We start from the raw sequence: 24,557 nt of genomic DNA, 5'->3' as shown, positions 1-24,557 counted from the left end.
CTTCTCATTTCCTAGCAAGTCACCTGCGAAAACCCTTCTCCTTGCCCCTTTCTGCCTTCTAAGAGGAGTACAAGTTCTGCATTTTTTTGTTAGAGATCACTTACCCAAAGCTCTCTGGTCTCAGAGTGAAATGAGTAAAACTAAGGTAAAGCTAAAAGAAAAATTGATTCTCTCTTGGTTTAACTTTTCTTGCTATTGCTTAAGTTTTAATTCTATTAATTCTCCAGTTACCCCAGATGTCTGCCTTGCTGTTACTGTGAGAAACAATTAAAATGTATCATATTAAATACAGTCAGCAACATCATTTAAGCATCATTAGGAAAGAGAATGCCTTTTTTTTTTTTTTTTACTTTAAAATTCTGGCACAAGTAAAACATTATCCTTAAAAACTGTTTTGAAGCAAACATACGGTTTTCTGTTAGTATAAGGATATACTAACCATCACAAAACACAGGCAGGTACAAGAACAAAATAATGTAATTCTTTTGCAGCCTCTGTTTGCACCAGAAAAAAAACTTCAGGGGAAGATAATTGTACAACTCCATAGACTATGTTAGACGTTCTCTCAAAAAACATTTCCAGAATCTCCATAGACCACATGATTCTTGTGCAGTTCAGTTTTCTCAGCTGTCTTTGAGAAGTGCAGCAGCACCCTACAGAAGCCATTCAAACCATTTTATATTAGCATGCTATAGATTCAGAGGTCTTTCCATTTTCAGCATGCTCCTCCTGCATCCAAGGAAAAAAAAATACTCAAATCCAAGTAATTTCAACTTAATTTTAACTTTATTTCCACTAGGAATGATTCCACAGTCAGAGAAAAAAAGAAGCTGTCCCAGAGATGACCATTTACAACAGCTGAACATTCTGATTTTATTATTTTAATTCACAGAATGTTCTGCACTTTGAAAACAAACAAAACAAAAAACATTTTTTTCTATTTTTATTTTCTGTATTACAAGAACAGAGTTCAGAATTTCGTATCAACTAAAAGATGTTTTTACTGATCAAGTTAATCTTCATTAAGCAGGCATTAACATTGTCCCTATTATAGAGTAAATGAGCTGTAAGCGCTCTGGTTCCATCTCTGCTTCTGACAAGAACATACTTAGAGGCATTCTAGAAATTCTTCACAATTTCTTTAAAGCAGCATGTTGTGTTTTAATGTCTTTAATTGTCATTGAACTGTTTTCATTCCTCTGTCTGTTCATAGAACAAAACTAATGAATTTTGTTGCTGCTTTCTTTGTTACCTTATTTTTATGGCATCTTGCATTCCATGATATGAAGATGTGAAACCATGAGGATGAGGATTCTCAATTCCATCCAGATCTCAAAAAAAAAGTAAGTTAACATTAAAAGGTTCATTTACCATCTGGCCCCAGCGTGTCTATATTATACCAGCATTTGGCTGCAAAGCTGAAGAGCTTTAATTAGAACCACTGAATGCCACCCAACGTCACAAGCAGGAAGCAAATTTTAATTACACCATTTAATTTAAAAAAAAAAATTGTTTTCCAAGCACACTAATTTGTAACCATACAAAACATTTTTCATCATCCTACAAAAGTAGTAGTCATTAATATATAGACCTTTACATCCAGTCAAAAACACTACTACTTTAGCTGGAAAAAAGTTCATGTTAAAAGAGCCTGAACTGAAAGAGAGCATAAGCCAGCTTTCATTTCACTTGCATACTGGTGGGATAAGAGAAGACAAAAGATACTTTCGCTACCGCATCAGCGCCTCTTAACCACAGTCTGGTTAGATCTCTTGGAGCATATCCCTGAATTTGCAGACATAGACAACCTCTGTTGACTTTGCTTAAGCTTCCAACTATCTAGGCTCCCTAAATTGCCTATAATCCAGGAACTTCTCAACTCAGAACTAGACTGACAGCACTGACTTTTTATTATTATTTTTAATCTTTACTTAAAAACATATGTGGAACCTATTCATAATCCTTATATGGGAAGGGATTGTCGATTACGATAGCTTTTGAGTCAGGCCCAGCAGCCACAGGGAATAACTTCCAAGTATTTGTTGTAGCATGAATTTGTACTGCTGGCTGCAGTAGTTCATTCTGTTGATAACTCTTTGTAAAAGAACCAACAATAAGAAAAGATCAGACTGTCAATGTACGGTATTTAAAGATATTTAGAAAAACAAGTTACCTGTTTTAAAAGCATGTTTTAACATGGAAAGAAAGAACATGAGCATTACAACCTTTCCACAAATATAGAAATTTCAGCTACATGGAGAAATAAATAACAAGAATCTCAAAACCAAGTTATTAATTTAATTAAAATAACACTGTACAAAATTTGAACATAGCAAAATCAGCTATACTGAGTTCATATTAAGTAAAACAACAATCTCAAACTTACAGAAAGTAAACATTGCCGTATTAACTCTATTAACTACCATGTCACTGTGTGCTGCCATTGCTTGGTCTTCTCAGAGTTCCACTTTCAGTCAGGATCCTTATAACATTCGGAATATCAATTCCTTAGTTAAAGGCAAACAAACAACAAAACCAGAAAATAAGTGGTTTGATACTAAAATACATTTAAAAGCACAAGTTGTACTGAAATATTTAGATGCTGACATGAGTTTGGATCTTTTCTTATTAAATTAACAATACCATAACCGTTAACAATCAGAATGTGCCTGGAAACTGTAACTGTATATTGCTATGAACAGCTGTACTGGTTCAGTTAAAGGGTCTGTCTTGCCCCTCTACTCTGTCTCCGACAGCTGATAATCAGGAAAGCAAGACCAGAAGTGCTTGATTTTATCACTGTAACAGTAAGTCAAAGTGTCTTCTTCTGAACACAAGCAAGAAGGCCACGTTGCTGTGATGAAACTAATGCCCATGACGTTAGGAGGGGGAGAGGAGAAGTAGAAGAAACACAGGGACTGCTTAAGTGGTAATAATAAACATTCAGCACCCATAACCAAATGCTAACGGAAGAGTAAGAGCAGGGCAAGTGTGCCTGATGCTTGGTGGGGTGTGGGAATAGTATGTCCTCCCCATCTCAGGTCATCTTCAGCTCAGGAAACTTTCCAAGTCTGATATGGCAAACTTTTCAGTAGTCCTCTTCCAAATACTTGCCCAGTCTGGCCCAGACAGCAAAAACAAGGATACATGTAATATTTTTGTATCCATGGTATCCTTTTGCTAGGAGTTCCATAAATCATCCACCTACTACTGCATGAAGAACCATCTCTTTTTGTCCATTTCAACACTACTCCAAGTTTATGGATCAAAAGAGATAGGAAATAATAGAATCCTGTCTGTCATCGCCATCCACTCATGATGTTACTGATCTTTGTTATAGTATCTCAGTCATCTCTTTTCCAGGCCCAAAAGAGTCCTAGCTTTCTTTTGCTTCTTATATGGAAGATATTCCCATATTTTGTTACCTTTTGCAGCAATAAAGTCCTTTATCTGAAATAAGGGAAACAGAAATATATGCCCTATGCCTGATACAGGTAAAGCATGAGTTTATGCAATAGCAAAATGATGACTCCCATATCTTGCTTTCCATTCTTTCCTTAATTCCTTGTATTCAACATATTATTCAGACTGATAAGTTGGTATTTCCACTGACTTGATGAGGAGCTCTTGAAATTCATCAGTCAACTGATACTTTTAACTGTTTTGAATTTGACAGAATATTGTCATCCAGATACTCATCCCTTTTTCCAGGTCATTTATGAAGATACTAAACAGCACAGGTCTTAAGCACAGGCCCACAGTTCTCTACTGGAACCTCTTTTCGTTGTAAAAAGTAATTGCCCGTTTGCTATCTCTTTATTATTTAAACAATGCAAGGATTTCCCTCTTTTCCCACAGCCAGTTAGTTCCCTTAAAAGCCTCTGATGAGGGTACCTATCAAAAGCTTATTGGAATTCTAAACAGACTATGTGAACTGGATCACCTTTATCTGACTCCTTTGCTGACCCCTTTCAGACAACTCCAGAAAGTCTGTAAGGAAGGATTTCTTATTGCAAAAGTCATATTTATTCCCTCCCAACCACTCTAAGCAGATCATATTTTTCCAGGTGTCCACTAATTCCTACCTTGTTTTTCTAAACAGTTTCTATTCACCAGTCCAATAGAAGCTGGCAGTTTCAAAGATCATCTGGAATCCTGTACTAGTTTTGGCTGGGATGGAGTTAACTTTCTTCATAGCAGCCTGTATGGTGCTGTGTTTTGTATTTGTGGCCAAAAGAGTGCTGATAACACACCACTGTTTTGGCTGTTGCCGAAGGCTGCTTGCACAGTGTCAAGGCTTTCTCTTTTTCCCACACTGCACCTTCACAGTGATTAGGCAGGGGATGGGAAAAAGACTGGTAGGGGACACAGCTGGGACACGTGACCCAAATTGGCCAAAGGAATATTCCATACATCATGTTCAGCAATAAAAACTGGGGAGGCAAGGGGGTGGGGTTGGCTTTCAAGGCAGCTGTTACTCAGAGACTGGCTGGGTATCAGTCTGCTTGTGGGAAGTACCGAGCGATTGTCTTTGCATCACTTGTTCCCCCCACCCCTTCCCTTCCCTTATTAAACTGTCTTTATCATGACCCATGAATTTTCTCACTTTTGTTCTTCCTATTCTCTTCCCTGTCCAGCTGCTAGGGGTTGGGGGGCAGTGAGCAAGCAGCTGTGTTCAACACACAACAAAACCCTAAAAAAAAAAGAGAAATATACATAAAAGAGAACCACGTTTGCCACCCACAAATTTCCAGGTTCCAAAGGAAGCTTTATGGGAGAAATCACTACTATCAGTAACTTAACCATTTTGTTCTGGAGGTCCCTAGGACCAGGTGGAAGAGTTATAACAATTTGCTACTTCCATGGTTTTACGTTGTCAATTTGTTCCAGAGCTTCCATTCCAAACAGATACTCTGCTGAGCTGTTGGTGTGCATATGCACACACACATGCCCAAGGAGTGATTATGGCACGGATTGCAGTCTCTCCAGTTTCTTCCACAGTGAGCACTCAGCCAAATAATATCTTAAGCTTCTCTACAACGTGCTCATCTTCAGTGTTCTTTTTTTACCCTGATGATCCTTAAACACACTCTGAGAAGCTTAGAAATGTACACAGGAAGCTTCTGAAGAAAAGGCAGCAGTTGGCTGGAGAGGTGGGAAGGTTTAGTAGCTGAAACTTACAAGCAAAAGAAAGACTAAGTGTCTCTGATTCATTATTATTTCTATGTAACTGTGCAAGTACAGTTCCTTCAGGAATCAATAAGTAAAAATTTCTTTGCTGTTGGCATTCCCAAAACCAGTATTTCACCAGTTATATCACAGACAAAAGATTCTCCTTTTCTCTAATTACAATATGCTTGATTTTAGTTTACTACCTCTCACCATGTAAATGTTACTATGCACAAGTGAGAAAAGAATTTAAAAAGAAATTCAGCAATTATTAACACCTTCATTAACACCTTCATTTTGAATTACTATTCCTAAACTGGATCCTGCAAAAGTTAAAGGGGAAAAAAAAAGTCTCTTCAGCCCTCCTTAATACCTCAAAGTTCTTTGACCCATATAGTCCTTAGTATTTCACAGAGCTAACAAAATTGTGTTACGTATATTTTTATATGTATGTGTTTGTGTGTATGCATGTATATGCGAATTACCTCTGAAAGCTGGGTTTGCTGCTGCTATTTTGTGTAGAGTAGCAGTGACTTCTTCAACATTCATATTTCTTACACTGTTCAAAAATTCAGTAGTGATGTTGTTCTCGTATGCTGTTTCCGAAGAGCCAGTTGAAAAGTTTTGGAGTTCGTCTTCTTCATTTACTGATAAGGACTGCTTAGCTGATCGGCTGCTTGAATAGTCTTAAATAAGAGAAATATTGGTTTTCAGTAAGAGAAGATTCTGAAGAGTCTTCATTACTTATTTCTCTAAACAGGGCTTTTCAAAACAAGAACTTCCAGTCTGGCACAGCAGCATTGCTGGTAAGGTTCACATCTGACTTCGCTAAATTTTCATACAACTGAGAGTCAGGAATGCTTTCCATTTACAGAAAATCGTGGAGAAACAAGGGTGGGGAGGTAGGTGAAAGCTATTTCCATTATGCTTACAAAAAGGAACTAAGAGTTCCAAGTCTCATATATTGTAGGTCATTGCAATTTTTGTTATTAGCATTGTATTAATTGAGGTCTTCAAAAGCTAAGCTTCCTAGAAAAAAAGAAAATTGAAACTGCACAGGAAACAAAAAAAACCATACAATAAAGCTTCACTAGTATTCTGGGTATTTTTCCTCTCCAAGCATAGGATTGTACTTCCTACGCTTGAGAAAAATAACCATTTGTTTATATCAAGAAGGAAATGACCTCAAAGAAATCCAAGATTCTTTGAAAAAAATTAATCAGAAGTACTGAGGCCAAGTAGCTGCAATATTCAGATATTAAAAAGAATTTTCCATCCTATACAACATAATTTTGTTTCCACTAGCATCTTGATTGCACTAGACCTGCACTAAGCCTCTTCTCCACTAAGAAGGGAAAGAAATGGGGAAAAAAAAAAGCCAGAGTTAAACTTTGAAAGCCTCCTTAGAAACAGTTGCCTAACCCAAACACAGTTAAGTAGGATGAATGTTTATGAATAGTCTGCCCTTTCTAACATTTGTAGAGGATGGGAAAAAAAAAAAACCCCAAACTATTAATTTATGCTACTTGACCTTGGCTTGTTCTGCTCGTAAGCTCTGCTTTTACAGAAGCAGGAAAAAAAAGCTTACTAAAATTTATGCAAGGTTCAGCGTTAAGATTAAAGCACTTTCAAGATTGCAATGCTAACATTACCAGTATCAGAGTCACTAATATCTGCTGAAGTCAGGTCAGACTGTTCTGTGGAATGTTCCAATGCTTCTTCTCCATTATATTCAGTATCTAAGACGTCCTGAGTTTGAAAAAAGTTGTGTTCAGAATTTCATCAAGACAACCTCTTAAAATGACAAACTACAACATTTTTAATGATCACAAAACACATAAAAGACCAGTATTTCTGCTACCAAGTCTGAAAAATCAAATATTTCTTTGAAAATCATACAGCTGGTAATGAACTTCCATGTACACACTGCTCATGGTATCTCTCTACATCTGAAAAAGCACTATATTAGGCCAAGAAGCGATACTTATAGAGCCTAATTCTCAACCTGTCAGGTCTAAAAGGAAGCACTGTACACTAAGAATAAAAAAGATTTAGTTAAAAAATTACCAGTTGAAAGACCACAGTTTAGAATTAAAAAAAAAAAAAATTCTACAACTAGTAGGCTAGAAGTTACTTCAGTTAGAACTTGATTGTTTGGTAACATGTCAGATTTTGCTCTCTTTCCATATGAATAAAACAACAAAATCCTATATGGAAAACCCAACAGGAATAAGGTGAAACTAAGCTTAATGGGGAAGTTAAAAGCAGTAAATAATTAATGAGAACTATAAGCATGGAATTTATCGTGGAGAAGTACTGCCTTTGCGGCAGAAAGAAACCAATAGAGGGAAGATGGAATAGGGGGAACAAATATAAACTTTATTATAAAGTCCTGAATTAAGAAAGGCTTTTGAAGACAAAAAAAAAAAAAAGAAGAAACTTTTTTCTTGAAGTGTCACCTCTGTGATTCTCTCCAGATTTTTGGCTTGTACTTACCCGCATTTGGCATTATCCACTTAAGCTCACCCTTTAAATAAAAAAGTAGTTAAGTAGCTGTAGTACTAGGATTAGCTGTTGTGGTGAATGAGAAGTCTGTTCAATACTGACAATTCTCCAAGAAAGGTTGGGAGGGATAAGAAATAATGTTTCCTATGGCAAATATGTTGAATGGGTCACCAACAAGAGGAAAGTTCCTACCATCCCTGTTGACAATGGGGGAATGAACCAAAAATCATTCCAAGCGTGGAAACTGTGGAGATTATGGTGTAATGGAACGTAAACTGGAGGTATAGGGAACGCAAGTGGCAACCACAGCAGCCTCAAAGTACTCCTCAGAACACCTCCATACTATGCCTATGTAAAGACAAGTCAGTTAAAAGCAATAGCAGAGAGCGGGAAAACTGGGTTTCTAATAGTGTGGGAAGAAAGGGACCTCAAAGGGAACAGTCCAAAGAGTAAGATAAAAAAAGAAGTTGTATAAGAAAGAAAATGAATGTCAATAATGTTTGATTACATGGTGAATGAAATGAAGGCTGGGAAAGGAAATGGGATACAGAACAAGAGTGTCAGGGAGGTCAGCAGAGATGAGAAAAGCTTATGTTCGAATTGAAAAGGGGCAAAAAGAGCAGAAAAACTTAAATGTAAGGAAAAGCATCTAAGGGGAATAAGAGACAAGATGATTTTTAGGTTCTATTTAAAAAAAAAAAATACCCAAGCACCTTTGAAGAGAAAGTATTAAGACTCCTCAACACAAAAACTATGTTTATCCTATCATCACTACAAAAATTCAAGTATTTAATGCCCAAAACTTACAATACAGTCTCCACAGCAATTTTTTTAAAGTATAATTAAACTATCTATAATAAAAGTGCATAATCACAGGAACCTACAGATTTGCAGAACAAAACCAAAACAAAACACAAATTACTTTTTTTGATGCAGCCTGCTGACGATATTCCACTAGTGCATCTGTAAGAGTCTGTGTAACTTTTAGGATAAATGAAGCGTCATCTTCATTCAGTATCTCAAAACTTTGCTAGGAAAGAAAAACAAAACCAAACAACAACACACAATAATAAAAATCTTCCCTCTGAAAGATTAAAGTATCATCATGTATAAACAAAACCTGCAGGAACCTCATTTTTTATGTCTCTATCCTTCTGTCAGACATAGCTGAAGTTACAAAGCAAATAAAGTTTTTAGTTTTAATCCCATAAATTGGGGGGGGAAGGGAGGGCAGAAAGTGGAAGGGGCTCCTAACAGAAGGAAGCTGCAGCTACCCAATACAATCCCCTGAAAAGGAACAACCCAAGAATACGCCTGGAAATACATACAGGAAAATGCTTTTCCTTAAGTATTTTGGTCTCTTCCCAAGATACCTGCATACAAATGAATATGTACAATTTCCCTGATGCAACATAGTCATAACCCGTTTCTCTAGAAAGTAGCAAAAATCCAGAACACTACTGAATGTGAAAATATACACCGCCTTGCCTTATACTAACCTTCTTCTTCCCAAAAAGCCTAAAGAAAAAGCAAGTCTTTGAAACTCTGAAGCTCTAGTAGGGGAGCAAGCTCTAGTGCTAACAGCCCTCCCAAAAAGAGCTACATGCGTCATCATCTTCTCTATACTAATAAAGTTCTGCTGAAAACACTTCCACTGGGCACAATGTAACAGAACTGCAGGCCTGTCCTAACAATTCAAGGTCTTCTGGCTTAGAAACAAAGACCTTTAAACACTCCAGACAATGGACAAAAGTAATAAAAAACTAGCATTAAATTCACATGTGACACCATAACAGGGATTATATTATATTTTTAACACTAATAGTATTTATCTTTCCTGGTTTGCACAAGTTATATTTAAAGAAGATCTTGTCAAAAACTAGGTGGAAAAAGAAGATTAAACTTGGGCAACGGTATCTCTGCTATCAGGTAATAAAAGAAATACAATTATTTTAATGACAAAGCTGAGCATACTGATTTTCACAGTTAAAAAAGTATACGCTATGGATAATTATTGAAGAACTGGGATTATTCCAGGATATGAACAGCAAGTCCAAAAAAGATACTTGTAAAATTACTTTCCACTACATAAGCAGCCTTTTGAATCCAACAACAATAGAAACACATAATGCAGCTTTTAAAAAAAATGACTGTAGATGCTAATATTAAACGATTTTCAAATTTTCCAAAACAGAACATTGTTCCAATCACATTCCCAACAGTCCTCTTTTGTTCTTGGAGGACAATCATACTAAACAAGGGGATGCCTCACAACAAATTCAAGATTTATTAGCAAGGTGCAATTTTTACACCTAATAATTCCCCATTAAAAAGGGGAAAAAAGATTTTATGATAGTCAATAGTGCTTAAATTACCATGCAGTATCTGAGTCACAGCAACTATCAGTAAAGATTTGCATACAGTTTGTCACTGGTGCTTTTAATAAAATCACCATTTCTGTATGCAGGACCGCAGATGTTGTTAATACATCTAACAACTGGCAACTGCTAGTTTTCCACTCTTACTGATTGTATCTCTGCTGTGAATGTGTACATAATACGTATTTTCAACAACTGAACAGAACTCAGGTGTTCTGCTGCTCACTTTACAAAGGGAATAGGTGGGGTTTTTTTAGTTTGGGTTTTTTTTAAATTTTTTTTTCTTGAAGTATACAGCTTGTATTTTATTTCTTAAAAATTGCTTCTTTCCTTTCTGCATATCTCAGATATTTTTCTTCATTCTGCTTCCTTCCATTATTGAATTACATCTTTCTAAATTCCTCATTTGAAGATGATAGACCAATTACAAAAGAAAGGAAAAAAAAATTTAAAAAGTCACTTTACTTAAGCATGTAGTTCAGGAGTGGAGTTAAGCTATAGTTGAGAAAAATGCATTAATTTTCAATGCAAGTCATTCCTCTGATGGTAAACCAGTACTTTGGCAAAAACCCTGTCTAGAAACTTTAGAATGAATAGATATATTATAAATTCAGTGATATTAATTTTATTTTGAATCCTAGCTTCTGACAAAATATGTTGTTAAATTAGCAGACTGCCTACATTTTGGCTTTCATGTTACTTGCTACATTTTAAACTTAGTAATTCTGTGAATTTTTTTTTCCTTCAAAAATTACTTTGCAAAGTAGGATTTAACACTCACCAAATAACCCAACAGTTCTTCTTGGCTAGTGAATTCTTCAGTATTTGCTGTAAATTCTTGCTGTTCAATATTAAAAAAAAAAAGTCCAGAGATCTATTATGTGCAGTAATTATAACTACAACTAAACAGTAATTATTATTATGGTTATTCTAGATTCTTGCTCTAATTAAATAGCATGTGCTTGTATGAAATGTGTACATGTGTTTTCATGACAAAGTAGGAAAAAACCTTGTTCTTATTAGTTTTGCTTAGTAACTTGTAGCTAATTTATTGTCAATAATATTATTAATTTGAATAAGCAAAAGCAAACACCATTGTCAGTCACATATTAATGTAATTATTTCCCCAACTATTTCTAAACTGGAGCAACCCATTAACGGAAAAATATTCACCTCAACTCCATCGTTTTCTTCCTGCGATTGTTTATTGGTCTCACACCTTAAGATAGAATAAATAAAGAGATAAAACAGTATACAGTTGGTTGATCTATCAAAAATGTGTAGTCAGTCAATGACTGATAAACAGTTTAAATTCCTGGCACACTACTTCCACAGTATTTCTGACACACTCTGAAAGGTCACATATTATTTCCTTGCAGAAATCCCAAGTGGTCCCAGATATCATAGTAAAAAATATTTATGAGGGTTTTTTTAGTGTGATTAGCCAGTATGTAAGTTCTAAAACCCAGAGTTAAGAAAAAAGTTTGACATTGGTAGTAAAAGCTGTAAGATTTTTGTATGCATTGCAGAAAGACAAGCCCCCTAATTACAGTATGATTTTTATCAGCACTTCACAAATTTGCCTTTACAAAAATTCAGCTATAAAAAGAAGTATTTTACAATGTAGCCACAGAGATACTGGGCATACAAAGGTTCATATGACTAAAAGTTAGTAACCCATGTTTGCACTGTTGTGCAACTACAACTAGTATTGATGCGTTCCATCCCTTTGCAAGCCCAGGAACAAGGGCTGAGAGTGGTGTTTTGTTTTTTTTTTAAATTAACCAAAACCATATGACTGCCACGCCTAAGCCCTCCTCTTTCTTGAAATCTTTCTTAGGAATCAAAACTGTAGTAAGAGCAGATGATACATTTAATGAACTCAAAATAATTTACATCTTCAGATGACCGTCTGTGCAGAACTTCAGTACAAAGAAATTAGGAGTAATAGAAAGTCTCAGACTGATATTGCAGAATCTTTAAGTGGAAACATCATTTGACTGTTTGCTGTCAGTGAGAATCTGATCTTATTCCTTTTAAGAAACCATATATTGAGTTCAGATCCCTCAGAAGTCTCACAAAAATAAACAGTAAAGGAACAAGCTGAAGTCCTAATTTAGTAACTAACTTCCAAATCAGTTTCTTGCTGAAGCACCTGGCTGCTCATAGTTACCCAGGATCTATCTGAACAAGTGGATTAAAAGAACAACATTAAGTGATTTTCCAAAGGATGCTGCTCTTAAAGTACAGAACTGCACAATGAGGATCAGTGTCAGGTAGAAATAGACAGCAGCATTTCCAGATGTGAATGTCTGAGCTTTTATTAGTTCCCTATTTTTGATGTTTTCATAAACTAGTTCACTCTCCAGATTAAGAACTGTTACAGTTATTTGAAAGCTGGACAAATGAACACAAAGATCCATAAACCTGGACTTGAATCTGGTTTCAATTAATCCTTTTCCTTAATGGTAGCCTCATAGGGAGGCAGAAGTCCTACAAAAAGACATTTCAGGAACAAGAAAATGTATCCTTTTACTGGATAACAGTAAACAAGCAAAAGGTGTTAGCCCTCCATGTCTGGGAGAGATACTACCAGTTTAAAGTTAAGAAACATTCCAAGAGAATGTCATTAGAGCAAAACCAAAGAACTGGTTGCTGGAACCAAAGTCTTATGTTCGGGTTGATGCGTGTATTATATCCCTTATCGAATGCTTTCCTGTGGTTCCTAGTGTTGCACAAAGATGAGTGATGTTGGAGATATCCCCCTCACACAAAGGCTGATAGTTCAACCTAAACTCACAATACTGTTATTAATAAAGATGTTTACAAACAGCAAGCACAGTTTCACCATTTTAGAACCACACACAATACTTATTGTTCCTCCATGAAATCTTTTGTAAAGATGAACCCCAGTTGTTACAGCTATTTACTGATTATCTTTTCCTTCTAAAATCAGTCCATATACCACCGTAATTATCTGACTTGAAGCCATACCAGAGGGTTTCTTTAAACCACAAGGGAACGTTCTTTTTGAACTTGTAGTACATGAGGATTATTACTTAAGGATAACACGGTTAAATATAAAAACTAGTTGCATCTAGAGCAAAATCTGAGGTCACTTTACATACACCAGGTTTTCTGTTGATGAAAGAGGTTTACAGCTGAGCACAATTTCAGAAGACAAGTATTTTACTACTATAGCATGCCTTTCTTCGTCACAGCGTACTCTGTGCAAATCCAGAGTAGACAGTTATCATCTACATTTTCCTTTGAGTAAATTTAAAGGGATATGGGGGGGTTTTTTGTTTGTTTTACTTTTGTGAGTTGTTGCCTTTGCTGCCTTCTTCAGTCTTGCTGCCTTTGCTGCTTTCAATAGCCTTATTAGGTTCAACCTTCTCATCTGGTTTTGCCTGTTCTTTCTGACTTTCTTGCTCCTCTTGAACACTCTTTTCATCTAAAACATCAAAATCAGTATATTTAGTAATGGTTTTCCAATATTTTAATTTAAAAGTATTCTTTGCTTAGAATTTTTTTTAAAATATAACATCAATAAAACCTGAAGGTGAAAGTAAGGTATCTTGTGAAGAAATAAAATAAAAACTGAACCTAAAAATCAAATATTTGATTCAGCCATGAAGCACAAGTTTGTATTTCTGATCAGAAATATTCTGAATGAGAATAATTATAATGCATTTAGATAGAACCCTAATCTCATCTTTGACATTAAGTCCACAACCAAGCAGCAACTTCTAATGCTTATTCAGTTACATGGTGTTCACTGATTTTTATATTTAATTCTGGTTTTGTTTTCAAGAAAATAAACATTAGTCAAATACTTTAGATGTCGTTAAAAAAAAAAAAAAATCTATCCAAACTATTTCCTTTTTATTCTCCTTGTGCTCTAAACAAACAGCCTGGCATGCAGCTGTCCCCATTTTTTTTCCTGACACCGAAGAACAGTTTATATGCCCAAAAAGAGTCTGTGCCTTCCCCTAAAACCATGCATAGTAAAATTTTCTAATTATGAATCTTGTCTTGTTTCTGTTCTAACGTATCCAGCAACGTTAAGTAAAACTGGACTGCTTTCTTTGCAAACACTGGGATTACTCTTTTCTCTGCCACAGACCCCAAACCCATCCACACACTGTGCAAATTCACCTTCTATAGCAGAACATAACTATAGAAGCTATGAACAGGCACATACAGAGTAAATAATTCATGCATTGGTGAAAGTTAAAAAAAAATTAATAAAAAACCCCATTTTTCTCTTACCTTGAATAGGGTCTGGCATTCCATCCTTATTTTTACAGTTTGTTTTTTCTTCATTACTAAGTGACATATCCACATGCTGAACTTTAGCTTTTGAAGGGCTGTCATCTGTATTAGGATCTAAACAAACATGCTTGAAATGTAGCACAATGGACATTATCTTGATAGAGGAAGGTTCTAAAACTGCACTTCAATTTCAACTAGCTCTGTTTCTGTGCACTATTAGTTACAAACTTTAAGAATAATTTTATAAGCATTATTATGTGAAAGCATATTAAATATGAACTACAAATTAATAACAAAGTTTTAAATATTTTATAACCTAGTAATAATTACATACATAAATTTCTTAAAAGATGTAAGTATTATAAATATAGTAGAATGCCACGTAGCCATGTGCAAAATTAGACACATTAATCAATAGGTTACAGTCAAGAAACGTAATTTGAATAGGATTCAACCTATTTCAAAACACTTTCCTAGATTCAAAACAGATATCTTTCCTCTTCAGAGTATGACAATGCTAATCTAGATCATTATAATCTTCTCATTGCTTCTATTGAGCTATTTTAAGACACCATTTACATACTAATACGCATTAAAATTAAGTACGTTAGTTTTAATTAAAATCTTTATTTTTCATGCAGGTCTGGGAATGAAGGTCTCGTAGCAATTTTTAGCTATTTCCAAAAGTGGCATGCAGTTGTACTGTCTGTCCATCTGGATGACATTGTACTACAATGAGTTTTGAAAGATTAAACTGAGTGGAGAAGTCTCACAGATACCATGTTCCTACAATTTTGTGAGTATCAATGGCTAGTAAAACAGGAAGTTTTCTTCCCCAGGTAAGAGCTATAGCTACACTTTAAGAATTCTGCCTGGCTTTCTGGGCTGCAAATTAAATACACGCACAGAGCTCCAACCTGCTCCTTTTGCCCAGTTCACCAAAATGCTCATGAGTAGTTGGCACTGCAGAGACTACAGCAGTTACCAGATAAAAAGAAATCATAGGAAAAGGATCCTGGGAAGCGAGGGGGACTGGGATGGAAAGAGGGAGAGAGAACAAAGCCATACAAAACAGGTCTCTCTAGTTATGTTGCCCATGGAAGAACTTGTTCATCCATCAAATTTTCAACATAAACTGTACAAAACGCAGTTTAGAACATAAGCACACACTACAATGACTGACCAAATCTTTCAATTTGCCCTTAAATCAAGCTGATTCAGATCAAAGGGAGTTTACCCAAATTAGAAATGTGCAATTTACATCCCACTGAGCACACTTACACTCTTGCCATCTCCTCCTCATCATTGGAGCATCTGTAACAACCTAAAAATAAAACCCATTTATGTTAGCTATTTTGTGGATAAAATTATTCCACAGGTATTTCATCAGAGTTAAATATTTTATTTTTTAACAATATATGACCAGTCGCGTTAAACACATAAGTGTAAATCCCTGAATGGATATTCAAAAAGTCAGTCAGTCAGTTACCTGGACACTTATTTACCACAATTAAATTTTTGTTAGAGCTTAAAAAAAAAAAAAAATCAAATAGCTGGTTTCAGAAACTATAGCAGTAAAATTAAACCAGGTTATGCACGTTCTATTGAAAAGTTCCTTAAATCAAGGATGGATTTGCTATGGATGTAGTGAAACTGTTCCTAGAAAAACAAAACAGTCTACAAAATATAGCTGGAATTAATTATTTCTATATCCATGAACATAAACCTCAAGTAAAATGTACAGTCTTGAGTCAAGAAGAAATTTGAATTAAGTAGGTCAAAAGAAGTAGTTGCTGCCAATAGTCAGTTTTGTTTTTCTTTTTAAGCAGAGGTTAAAGATGAAGGATATGCAGACAGATTGAATTTGATGATCTGAAATCTCTCCCTTCTAGAGCATTCACTCTAGAAGAAAGGCTTGATCTTCCAATATTCCCATACTTTTTTTAATCAAAGAAGAGTAGGATCAGTACAGGCTCTCATCCTTGAGCCTAGCTGTGATAGTACCGCACAGGAAGAAACACAGGTCTTTTTTCAGATGGGCAGGACATAACAAGCTTAAATACAGTAACATTGTGAACTCCACTTTGAAATGAGACATAGCCTCTGCACATTAAGTAGCATTAGCAAGAGATCTTGCCAAGAAACACTGCTTAACAAGCAGGAGGTTGACAGATATTGAAATTGATGGAGAAAAATTTAACGTATACCATAAAGAACACTAAGCACCTGAGTAAGCTTGTCATCAGAGTGGTAAGGTACACCTCAAGAAGAAACTTTGCCAATATCCTGCCCAGATAAAGGTGGTAAACATTTCTAAATACTATTGTGGCGTAAATATCAACAGAAAGCAATATGAAGAAACCTTCATAAGAACATGCTTCTAAGGGTACAGCTCCCCAAGAATTTAAGCTTGCGGTGCTCCTGTGATCCCATGGCATTGCTGATAATCTCATATCTACCTGCAAATTCCCACACTTCCCTCTGTACTAGCAGAATTTTTACCTGGCTCCTCCAAGAATTGCCACAAGGTGCTAACAAAGCAGAAACTAATTCAGAAAAGTCATAGTTTCCTAGCAACTATGAAACAAGTTATTTTACACATACACACCCCCAGCTGGGAATTGATTAAATATTAATATAGATATTTTGTGTTATTTGTGCACTCTAGAGTCATATTTCATTTACTCAGGTAGCATGAGTATTATTTCAAACAAGAGAAATACTTATGACGGGAGTGACCAATGGGAAATTGTGTCCAGAGTAACCCTGGAAAAATTATTAAGATGACAAAAAGCACTTGCAATAAAGGTTAAAAAGGCAAGATTTCCGTACCATCCAAAGCAGATCTGCCCACCGTAACAGAAATTACTTACTTTTTTTTTTTTAAATAAATATAAAACTTCTGGAATTCTTAAAGATATGTACCTTTATTTGTTTTCTTCCTTCTTTCTTCTCAATTGTTAATGCAACTTGCCTAACTTTTCTGTTCAGTTCGGAGCCTTTACCCTTAACTTCATCAGATTCTGCTATCTCAGGATAATGTTGTTTCTAGAAAATAAGGAAATGCAAATCCTGAGGTCACACTTTATCCTACGCAACTCTTTCCAGATCTAGCACAGCTAATAATCATGGGAAATAAATCAACTTTTACAAATACATAGCAGAACTTATTAAAACGATTGTGTATAGAATCACAGAATAATTTAGGGGACTGAAGCCAAATCTTCTGCTCAAAACAGGGTTGACACTGAACGCTGAACTGGTTGCATAGTGCTTTGTCCACTCCGGTCTTAAAAACCTGTGAATACAGAGATTCCCTCATCTCTCCGGGCAACCTGCTCCAATGCTTTACTGCCCTCACAGTGAAAAACTTCTTCCTTATAACAAGTACGAAACTCCCCTGTTTGAATTTATGTTACTGCCACGCACCTCCATAAAGGGCCTGATTCTGCCTTCTTAATAACTTTCCCTGAGGTATTGGAGGGCTACTATTAGATCCCCCTGACGCTTTTTCTTCTCCAGCCTGAACAAGCCCAATTACCTTAGCCTCTCCTCACAGGGCAAGTGCTTCAGCCCCCTGACCATCTTGGCAGCTCTCCACTGGACTTGCCCAATTTCATCAATAACTTTCTTGTCTGCAGTAGCACAAAACTGGACACAATATTCTAGATATGGCCTAACAAGTATCAAGAACAAGGGAATAATCACTTCCCTTGATCTACTGGCTATACCCTTGTTAGTATGGCTCAGCTTGCTGTTAGCCTTTTTTGATGCCAAGGTACACTACTTATCTTAAGCTTCTTGTCCACCAGGACCCCCAGCTACTTTTCAGCAGAGCAAATTCCAGCCATTTAGTCTCCTGCCTGTCCCACTGCCTAGGGTTAATCCATCCCAGGTGCATGACTTAAGAGTTATCCTTCCTGAATTATTATATTTTATAGTATTTAAGAATAGAACAGAGATGCAGTTAACAAGCATAAGATTCAGAATTGCAGGAAACAGTTCAAAGTAAACAAGAAATACAAGAGCTGAGAATATCAAAACCACCAATACAAGTCTCACTCAGCATATACATCTGAATTAATGACCAAAAACAGCATGATGTTTACAAAGGATATCATTGCAGATACATCGCAATACACCCAACAACATTAGCTCTCAAACTGCCTCAAAATGCCACACAGACTTGACAACGTTCTATGACTTCAAGATACATGGGATATACTACCAACTTTGAACAGATACTTTATGGAAAGTATCAAAATACTTTTCAGAATATTGCTTTCTCAGTTTTGTTAAAACCCGTCCTGAACAAATATATTCAAGTAAGCATTCAAAGACTGGACAGCCTCATTTCTCTAAACATACTGAAAAAAATAAACAGTTCAAAGCAAAATGTGTTTAAGCATTTGTGGGCTGACATGAACGTTAAGAGCTTTGCAAATTTCCAGAAAACAGGCACAGAACTTACATGGCTTGTCCAGCCACAAAACTGGGAATAAAACTTTTTTTTCCCCTCATTCCAAGCCACAGCCTCTATCCAATACATATCACATTCATTTACAATTATGTTCCTTTTAGTCTAAAGCATCTGAAAGATGGAACAATTTCTTCATTGATCCAGTTCTTTAAGATAATACAAAATTTAGCCAAAAACCTACTTCTAGTCAATTTTAGCTGCAGATTTCACTATTGGCATTACTGGTCAACCAAAACAGAATAAACTAGAAACTCAGTGTCAGCAGTGGACAGGCATATACATTATTGATGAGAAGAATTTTAAATCTATTTATCCCAGCATAAACCAAATTGCACGGCTGCAACACAAACACACACATTTTCACAAAGGTTATGTAACACTTTTTTTTTTTAATCATAATATGACTACCAAATTCTCTACTTAAATTATTAATTTTAAAAAAAAAGCCAAAAAAATCTTTACTCTGAAAACTTACCAGGTATGCCAGTCTATGCTTGGAACCACAAACATGCATGAACATGTTACTCAGTCCTGTTTTACAGTGGCACAGTTGACATTCATAGAGAAAAGGGAAATTGTCTTTTGAGCGGTATTCAATTATATAATTAAGTCCTGTATTGATAAAAAAAAGTTAGGAAATTTGATGTTTGCTGAAACAAATAATCAGTGCTAGTTAAAAAAGAGACATTAAAGGAAACTATTACTATTGCATGCCAAACACGTGAATCAAGATTTTCAGAATCATCATTATTTTGTTATTTTATCTTTTGGGTGTCTAGACTTCCTCAACACCAAAGGTACAAAACTTCTTTACTGTGCCTTATGTTTACCACATAGAACTTGACAATTTTTTTTTTTTTAAATCACCTAAAAAATTAATAGCAACAATTATTTTGTAACTATTTAGAAGGGAATGTATTTTAATATATGCCTTGTAGTTATTTTTCCTGTCCACTCCACTGTCCCTTCCATCCACAGGATTGGCAGTTAAATTGCAAATAGTAACAATAATTTGAGTCAAAGTTCCTTTCTATCATATCACCTTAGACTGTTTCTAGAGCATTCTTTCAACCTGTGGCATCTACCCTAATCAAAAATATTCCAGGCCAAATCCAATGATTTTGTCACTAGGATCAGTCACTTTCATACCATACTATTAGGTAATCAATGTAAACTTAAGAATTTATTACACATTATCTAATTTTACATTTTAAAAAAATTACTCAATACTCTCTAAAGGTAAACATCACACAAGCAAACAATTACAGTATTAAAAACCCTCACCAAGTGCAGGTTCTGAATCTTTACATGTATTAAGCTGTTCTTCCAAGGTCTGTCCATGAAATCTCTCTGGCTCAGTTTGCACTGTAAGATAAAATCAATTTCATGTAATCCCACATCATCCGTCTATCAATCAGTCTTCAAAGTCTCAAGTCACATCACAAAACCCCTCCAAAATGAAATTAACTGCTGAGTTTCACCTTTGGCCTAGAGAAAATATGCTGAGAAATTTACATTCAAGTGAATCCCTGCTCATACACAGCCCCACATCACAGATTAAGTCAGTTACTGAAAAACATTATCCCCCCAATCCTATTTTCACTCTTTTTATAGCATTTTGTTTGCAAATATTGTCTTAAGTATTACTACAAAATTTTACTGCAGTTGGAAAATACAATGAACAGAAATTAATTCCCAATGACCTGCTAAGGTCTAGAGATCACTTGTAACAATGTATCTCAAAACATTTTCTTTCTCCCTCTTTTCTTTTTTTTTTTTTCCCCCCATTAAAACATTCTTACCATAATCAGGAAGTTTTACAGGTGTTTTCACTTGCTCCCCTGAGCCACCTGCAGTTTTAACTAAATAAAAACAAACCAGACATGGAAATAAAATTGTAAGTACAAAACCCAATTTGGTATGATAATGGATTTAAAAAAAAACCCACAAACCCACAACTCTTTGAGCTTTTGCTGACATGAGAAAAATAAGCTATGTTTAGTTTTGAACGTACTATTAGATTTTTTTGGCAAAAAATGGTCAAAAATAATTTACACCAAACAATAACAAATTTATTTAACATCAGGCAATTCAACAAAACAGACAGAGGGAAGACCAACCGAGCCACTAGTTATCGCACAACAAGGGTTCAAACACACATTACAAAATTAAATTATTAAACAGTGGCTTCAATTTTAAGCAATTTTGGCTGTAATTTAATTTATATAGAAGACAACCTTCAACAAGGGAAAAGCCTGACTGATTCACCACGGTGCAAGTATCTTTTATTCTATAATGAACAAAGCTTCATTTCATAGGTTTCAGGACTATTTTAATCCAATACATCACAGCAATTCAGTTTAAATGCACTGAACTTGAGGTGCTTAAACTGCCAGCCCACATGCTGCCTGCCAGGGCACCTGACTCAGCCCATAACCTTCCCATCCTTTTGAAAAGTTCTGCAGCTATGCTCTCCCCAGTCATATTTTTTTCTATCCACATACAGCATGCAATAGGGCTGGGGCTGCAGAACCTTAAGAAAGGTAAGACAGATCATGTTACCATGTAACATGATCTGCCATTGAGGAACCCAGAGAGAGAGAGACATCTGTACAAGATGAGATTCTGTGTCTGGGAGTGGAATGCCAAGCGCACAAAGGAAGCAAGTTGCTAGTCCTTGAATAGAGGCTTAATGCACTCACTATATGACAACAAGAAGAATAGAATTTCAGAAATTCAGAAAGCTCAGCATTTTACTACATGGTACTAAATAAATAAATAAATAAATAAATAAAGCAGTGCCTGAAACAATGCCAGCTAATGGTAAATTTGATTTTTTCATCTCTTAAATGCCCCTCAACCCTGTTACTGTCCTGTTGCAAGAAATCTCTTACTAAAAAATCAGATATTGATAAGAAGTTGAACATAAGGCTTACAATAAACCCTAAATAGAAGGTGGGAGTCAGAAGGCTTCATCCTATACTACTGCATCAGAAAGAGTCACATATGCTTTGATTACAAAGATAATCTTCATGAAAACTTTTCTTGAGTGTTTAAGTTACAAACTATATTGTGTTGACAACTGATGAAGCTGCCAGCTCATTCCTGCCAATTAGATTTTACTTAATACTGGCTGCATTACCACCAATCTTCTGAAATTATCTTAATCAAACAATCAGAAGAGTAAAAGAAAAGAAATAAAGTGTTATGAAGATAAACCTACAAAGACTCTAACAACACTAATCATATTCTGGTCACTAGAACTCATCAAGTTTTTCAGTGGCCAACCAATCCTTTAAAAAAAAAAAAAAAAAAAGAAATAAAAAGGCACGGTGAATATCTGCCAATTCACCTCTAAACATTTCAGGGCATCCATTTCAGCAGCATCCAGCTGTTAAATATTTAAATTTGCTTTACTGTCCATATAAAAATTCCCAGACTGGGTAGGTGCAATGACTATGTATACTTGGGCCACAACTTTCAAACCAAATTCTAGGAGCACTGCACTGTAGAAACCTGTAAATACATTTTGGTGCGTCATGAAACAGAAGTAGGAGAACAATTATGAACATAGTTAGACCTTCATTCCTTCTGGAACTAGACCAGTTCATAAAGACCTGGGGAAGGTTTAATGATATATTAAGCCTATTAAAAGTACCTTGCTTCAGCTAATTAAGATATTTTTAATAAGCTCTTTTAAAAAAGAAATATAAGGTATACACAGAAAAAAGTATTTCTACATGCTTTAGTTTTTTTAAATGTATTTTAAATCTTGAGGGTCTCTAAGGTCTTGAATTCTTTAAGGTTTCTCAAAAGTTTAATGTAGGTGATTTGTAGTATTGTAACTAGCGCTTTTTAGTAAACTTTGCATACCTCTTGCTCATATTATTGATTGATTCCTGTAGGATTAGATAGTTATGTCATTAAAGAACACTAGACAGGTCTTAAAGCACAAGTCTTGAGAAAGTCTTTTTCTTGTTTCATAAAAAACTACATTGGGGTGGGGAGAAAGGTGCATGTATAGAACAGAGTAGGAAGTAAGAAATCTTGTACTTACCAATGCCATGAGCTTTCAGTGCTTCTTCAACCTAAGTTTCCAAGTCATCAACCAACAAGGAAGAAAGACAGACACTTAAGATTCAAAAAATAACAATGCAAACATTTTATTATTTCTAAAATAAGTTAGATTAACACCAACACCACCGATTATCTCAGTTGAATAGATAATTACATGAAACTTGAAAGAGACATACATCTTTTTTCCTAGATTGTCTATGATTTAAGTAACTCCATTCTGCATTTATTAACAGCCACATATTCTCATGTATTGTCTTTACTAATCCAGAATACGAGACACAAAGTTGTAACAACATTTTCTGGCAGGACTAACGTACAAAACTAAGTTCTACTTTATTGCAGTAAACAAAATAGTAAAGCAACAAAACTAGCTAAATATCTGAAATTGCATGTTTTAACACTACATTAAAAATTAGATTTCAAACCCGTATTCTATTGCTAAATAAATCTCTAAAATCTGACAAAAGGTGCATTCAAAAACTGATCTTACCGTCTTGTGTTTGAATCCAAGGAAGTGAGTCTGCAAGTTTAATGCAGAAGCACACCAGATTTTGCAAATCTAGGTTAAAGAGAAGAAGTATTTTCAGCATTGCACAAAAACCCAACAGAAAAAAATACCACTGATATCAAAACAAAACAAATCTGCTGTCAAAATATCAGTATAGGTAAGTTCTACAAAAGTACTATTCCTCCAAAGACAAACTAAAGCAGCTTCTGGAACTTTTCTTTATGAGGCTCCAAGACCACCCAAATACAGTGTAATGAAGAGGAATCTCCACATCACATAAAAATTCCAGATGTCTCCAGAACCCTGCAGCTATCTCATAGCATATTTCTGTGTGGATAAGTAAAGACAGATCCAAGATCTTCCTCACAAACTATTAACCAAGTTTGAACCAGAGGCAAGGCATAATTGTAACAAGCCAGTACACCTGTCTAAGATGAGCCAGTTGTCCTCAGTGCTGCATCCAGACTAACACACTTCCTCTCATCAGTTTGGGGCCTGCCTCACTCACATGCATATGAAGTTTTCCAATCACAGCTGGTTTATGCCTGGGCTGGTTCAGACAGGAGCAGATGAGGTTTAAATTCATGTGAATGAACAAAAGCAGTCCAAATATTTTCTCCTTCTCTAAAAAAACCAAGATGCTTAAAAACAACAGGAATAAACCTGAGAATGAGATAAATTAGGATTTTTTTTTTCTGAACAGGAACTGCAGTTTTAAAAGAAATGCTTTTATTTATCCCATTTTAAAAGAATGCTTTTATTTAGAAACATAGTATTATTAAAATTATTCATTCTAATAAGTTGGTTCCTGACACACATCCAAGTCAAACATGACAAAGACAGCAAAAGAAGTTCAACTCCAGTGCTATTTATCAATTTTGCTCAAGAGAAAAAAAAAAAAAAGGTCCCACTTGGTTTAGTCCAACTTTGTTCTACCAAAATTATTTTGTATTAGTTACAATTTTCAGTAAGGAATACTTACATTACAGTAGAAAGGGTTTACTTGCTTCTTTATCTCAGCTTCAGGGTCCATATTTGATCTTTAGATGATAAGAAAACTGTAGGAAAATTGCAAAAAGATTGCAAGCTATTATTTTAGCTTCACAAAATCATTCATATTCTTGTTGCACCTATTTAAGGGTCATGCGTATTCCAATTTTAATTT

The 24,557-nt window shown here is 35.3% G+C and overlaps 1 protein-coding gene across 3 annotated transcripts; it reads right to left on the bottom strand.

The window, feature by feature from the left end:
- Window positions 1-797: 797 nt before the first annotated feature.
- Window positions 798-24,452, bottom strand: LOC142405970 (uncharacterized). 3 transcript variants are annotated; one of them, XM_075494216.1, is made up of 17 exons: window positions 23,901-23,995; window positions 23,375-23,443; window positions 22,865-22,895; window positions 20,610-20,669; window positions 20,092-20,172; window positions 19,283-19,419; window positions 17,253-17,375; window positions 15,609-15,651; window positions 14,325-14,441; window positions 13,368-13,506; window positions 11,226-11,271; window positions 10,834-10,893; window positions 8,597-8,704; window positions 6,822-6,918; window positions 5,655-5,855; window positions 2,387-2,507; window positions 798-1,331 (listed from the first exon to the last, which is right to left on the bottom strand). In XM_075494216.1, the coding sequence occupies exons 1-16, from the start codon at window positions 23,976-23,978 to the stop codon at window positions 2,428-2,430; spliced, it is 1,470 nt and encodes a 489-aa protein (XP_075350331.1). In that variant the 5' UTR covers window positions 23,979-23,995; the 3' UTR covers window positions 798-1,331; window positions 2,387-2,427. The 3 variants fall into 3 exon arrangements, with proteins under 3 accessions (XP_075350331.1, XP_075350333.1, XP_075350330.1); XM_075494218.1 differs by lacking the exons at window positions 798-1,331; window positions 23,901-23,995 and adding an exon at window positions 24,375-24,452 and having other exon boundaries at window positions 2,285-2,507; XM_075494215.1 differs by lacking the exon at window positions 798-1,331 and having other exon boundaries at window positions 2,285-2,507.
- Between the last annotated feature and the right edge of the window lie 105 nt (window positions 24,453-24,557).

Source organism: Mycteria americana, chromosome 2, assembly GCF_035582795.1.
Source record: "Mycteria americana isolate JAX WOST 10 ecotype Jacksonville Zoo and Gardens chromosome 2, USCA_MyAme_1.0, whole genome shotgun sequence".
NCBI lineage: Eukaryota > Metazoa > Chordata > Aves > Ciconiiformes > Ciconiidae > Mycteria > Mycteria americana.
This window is presented reverse-complemented; position numbering and strand designations above follow the sequence as displayed.

Coding starts and splice junctions, on each gene's coding strand:
- LOC142405970 (XM_075494216.1), bottom strand. CDS start 23,978: ATGAATTTAAACCTCATCTGCTCCTGTCTGAACCAGCCCAGGCATAAA. Junction 14,442..15,608: donor GAGGAGGAGATGGCAAGAGT/GTAAGTGTGCTC, acceptor ATGTTTGTTTAG/ATCCTAATACAGATGACAGC. Junction 10,894..11,225: donor AAGAAAACGATGGAGTTGAG/GTGAATATTTTT, acceptor AATATTGAACAG/CAAGAATTTACAGCAAATAC.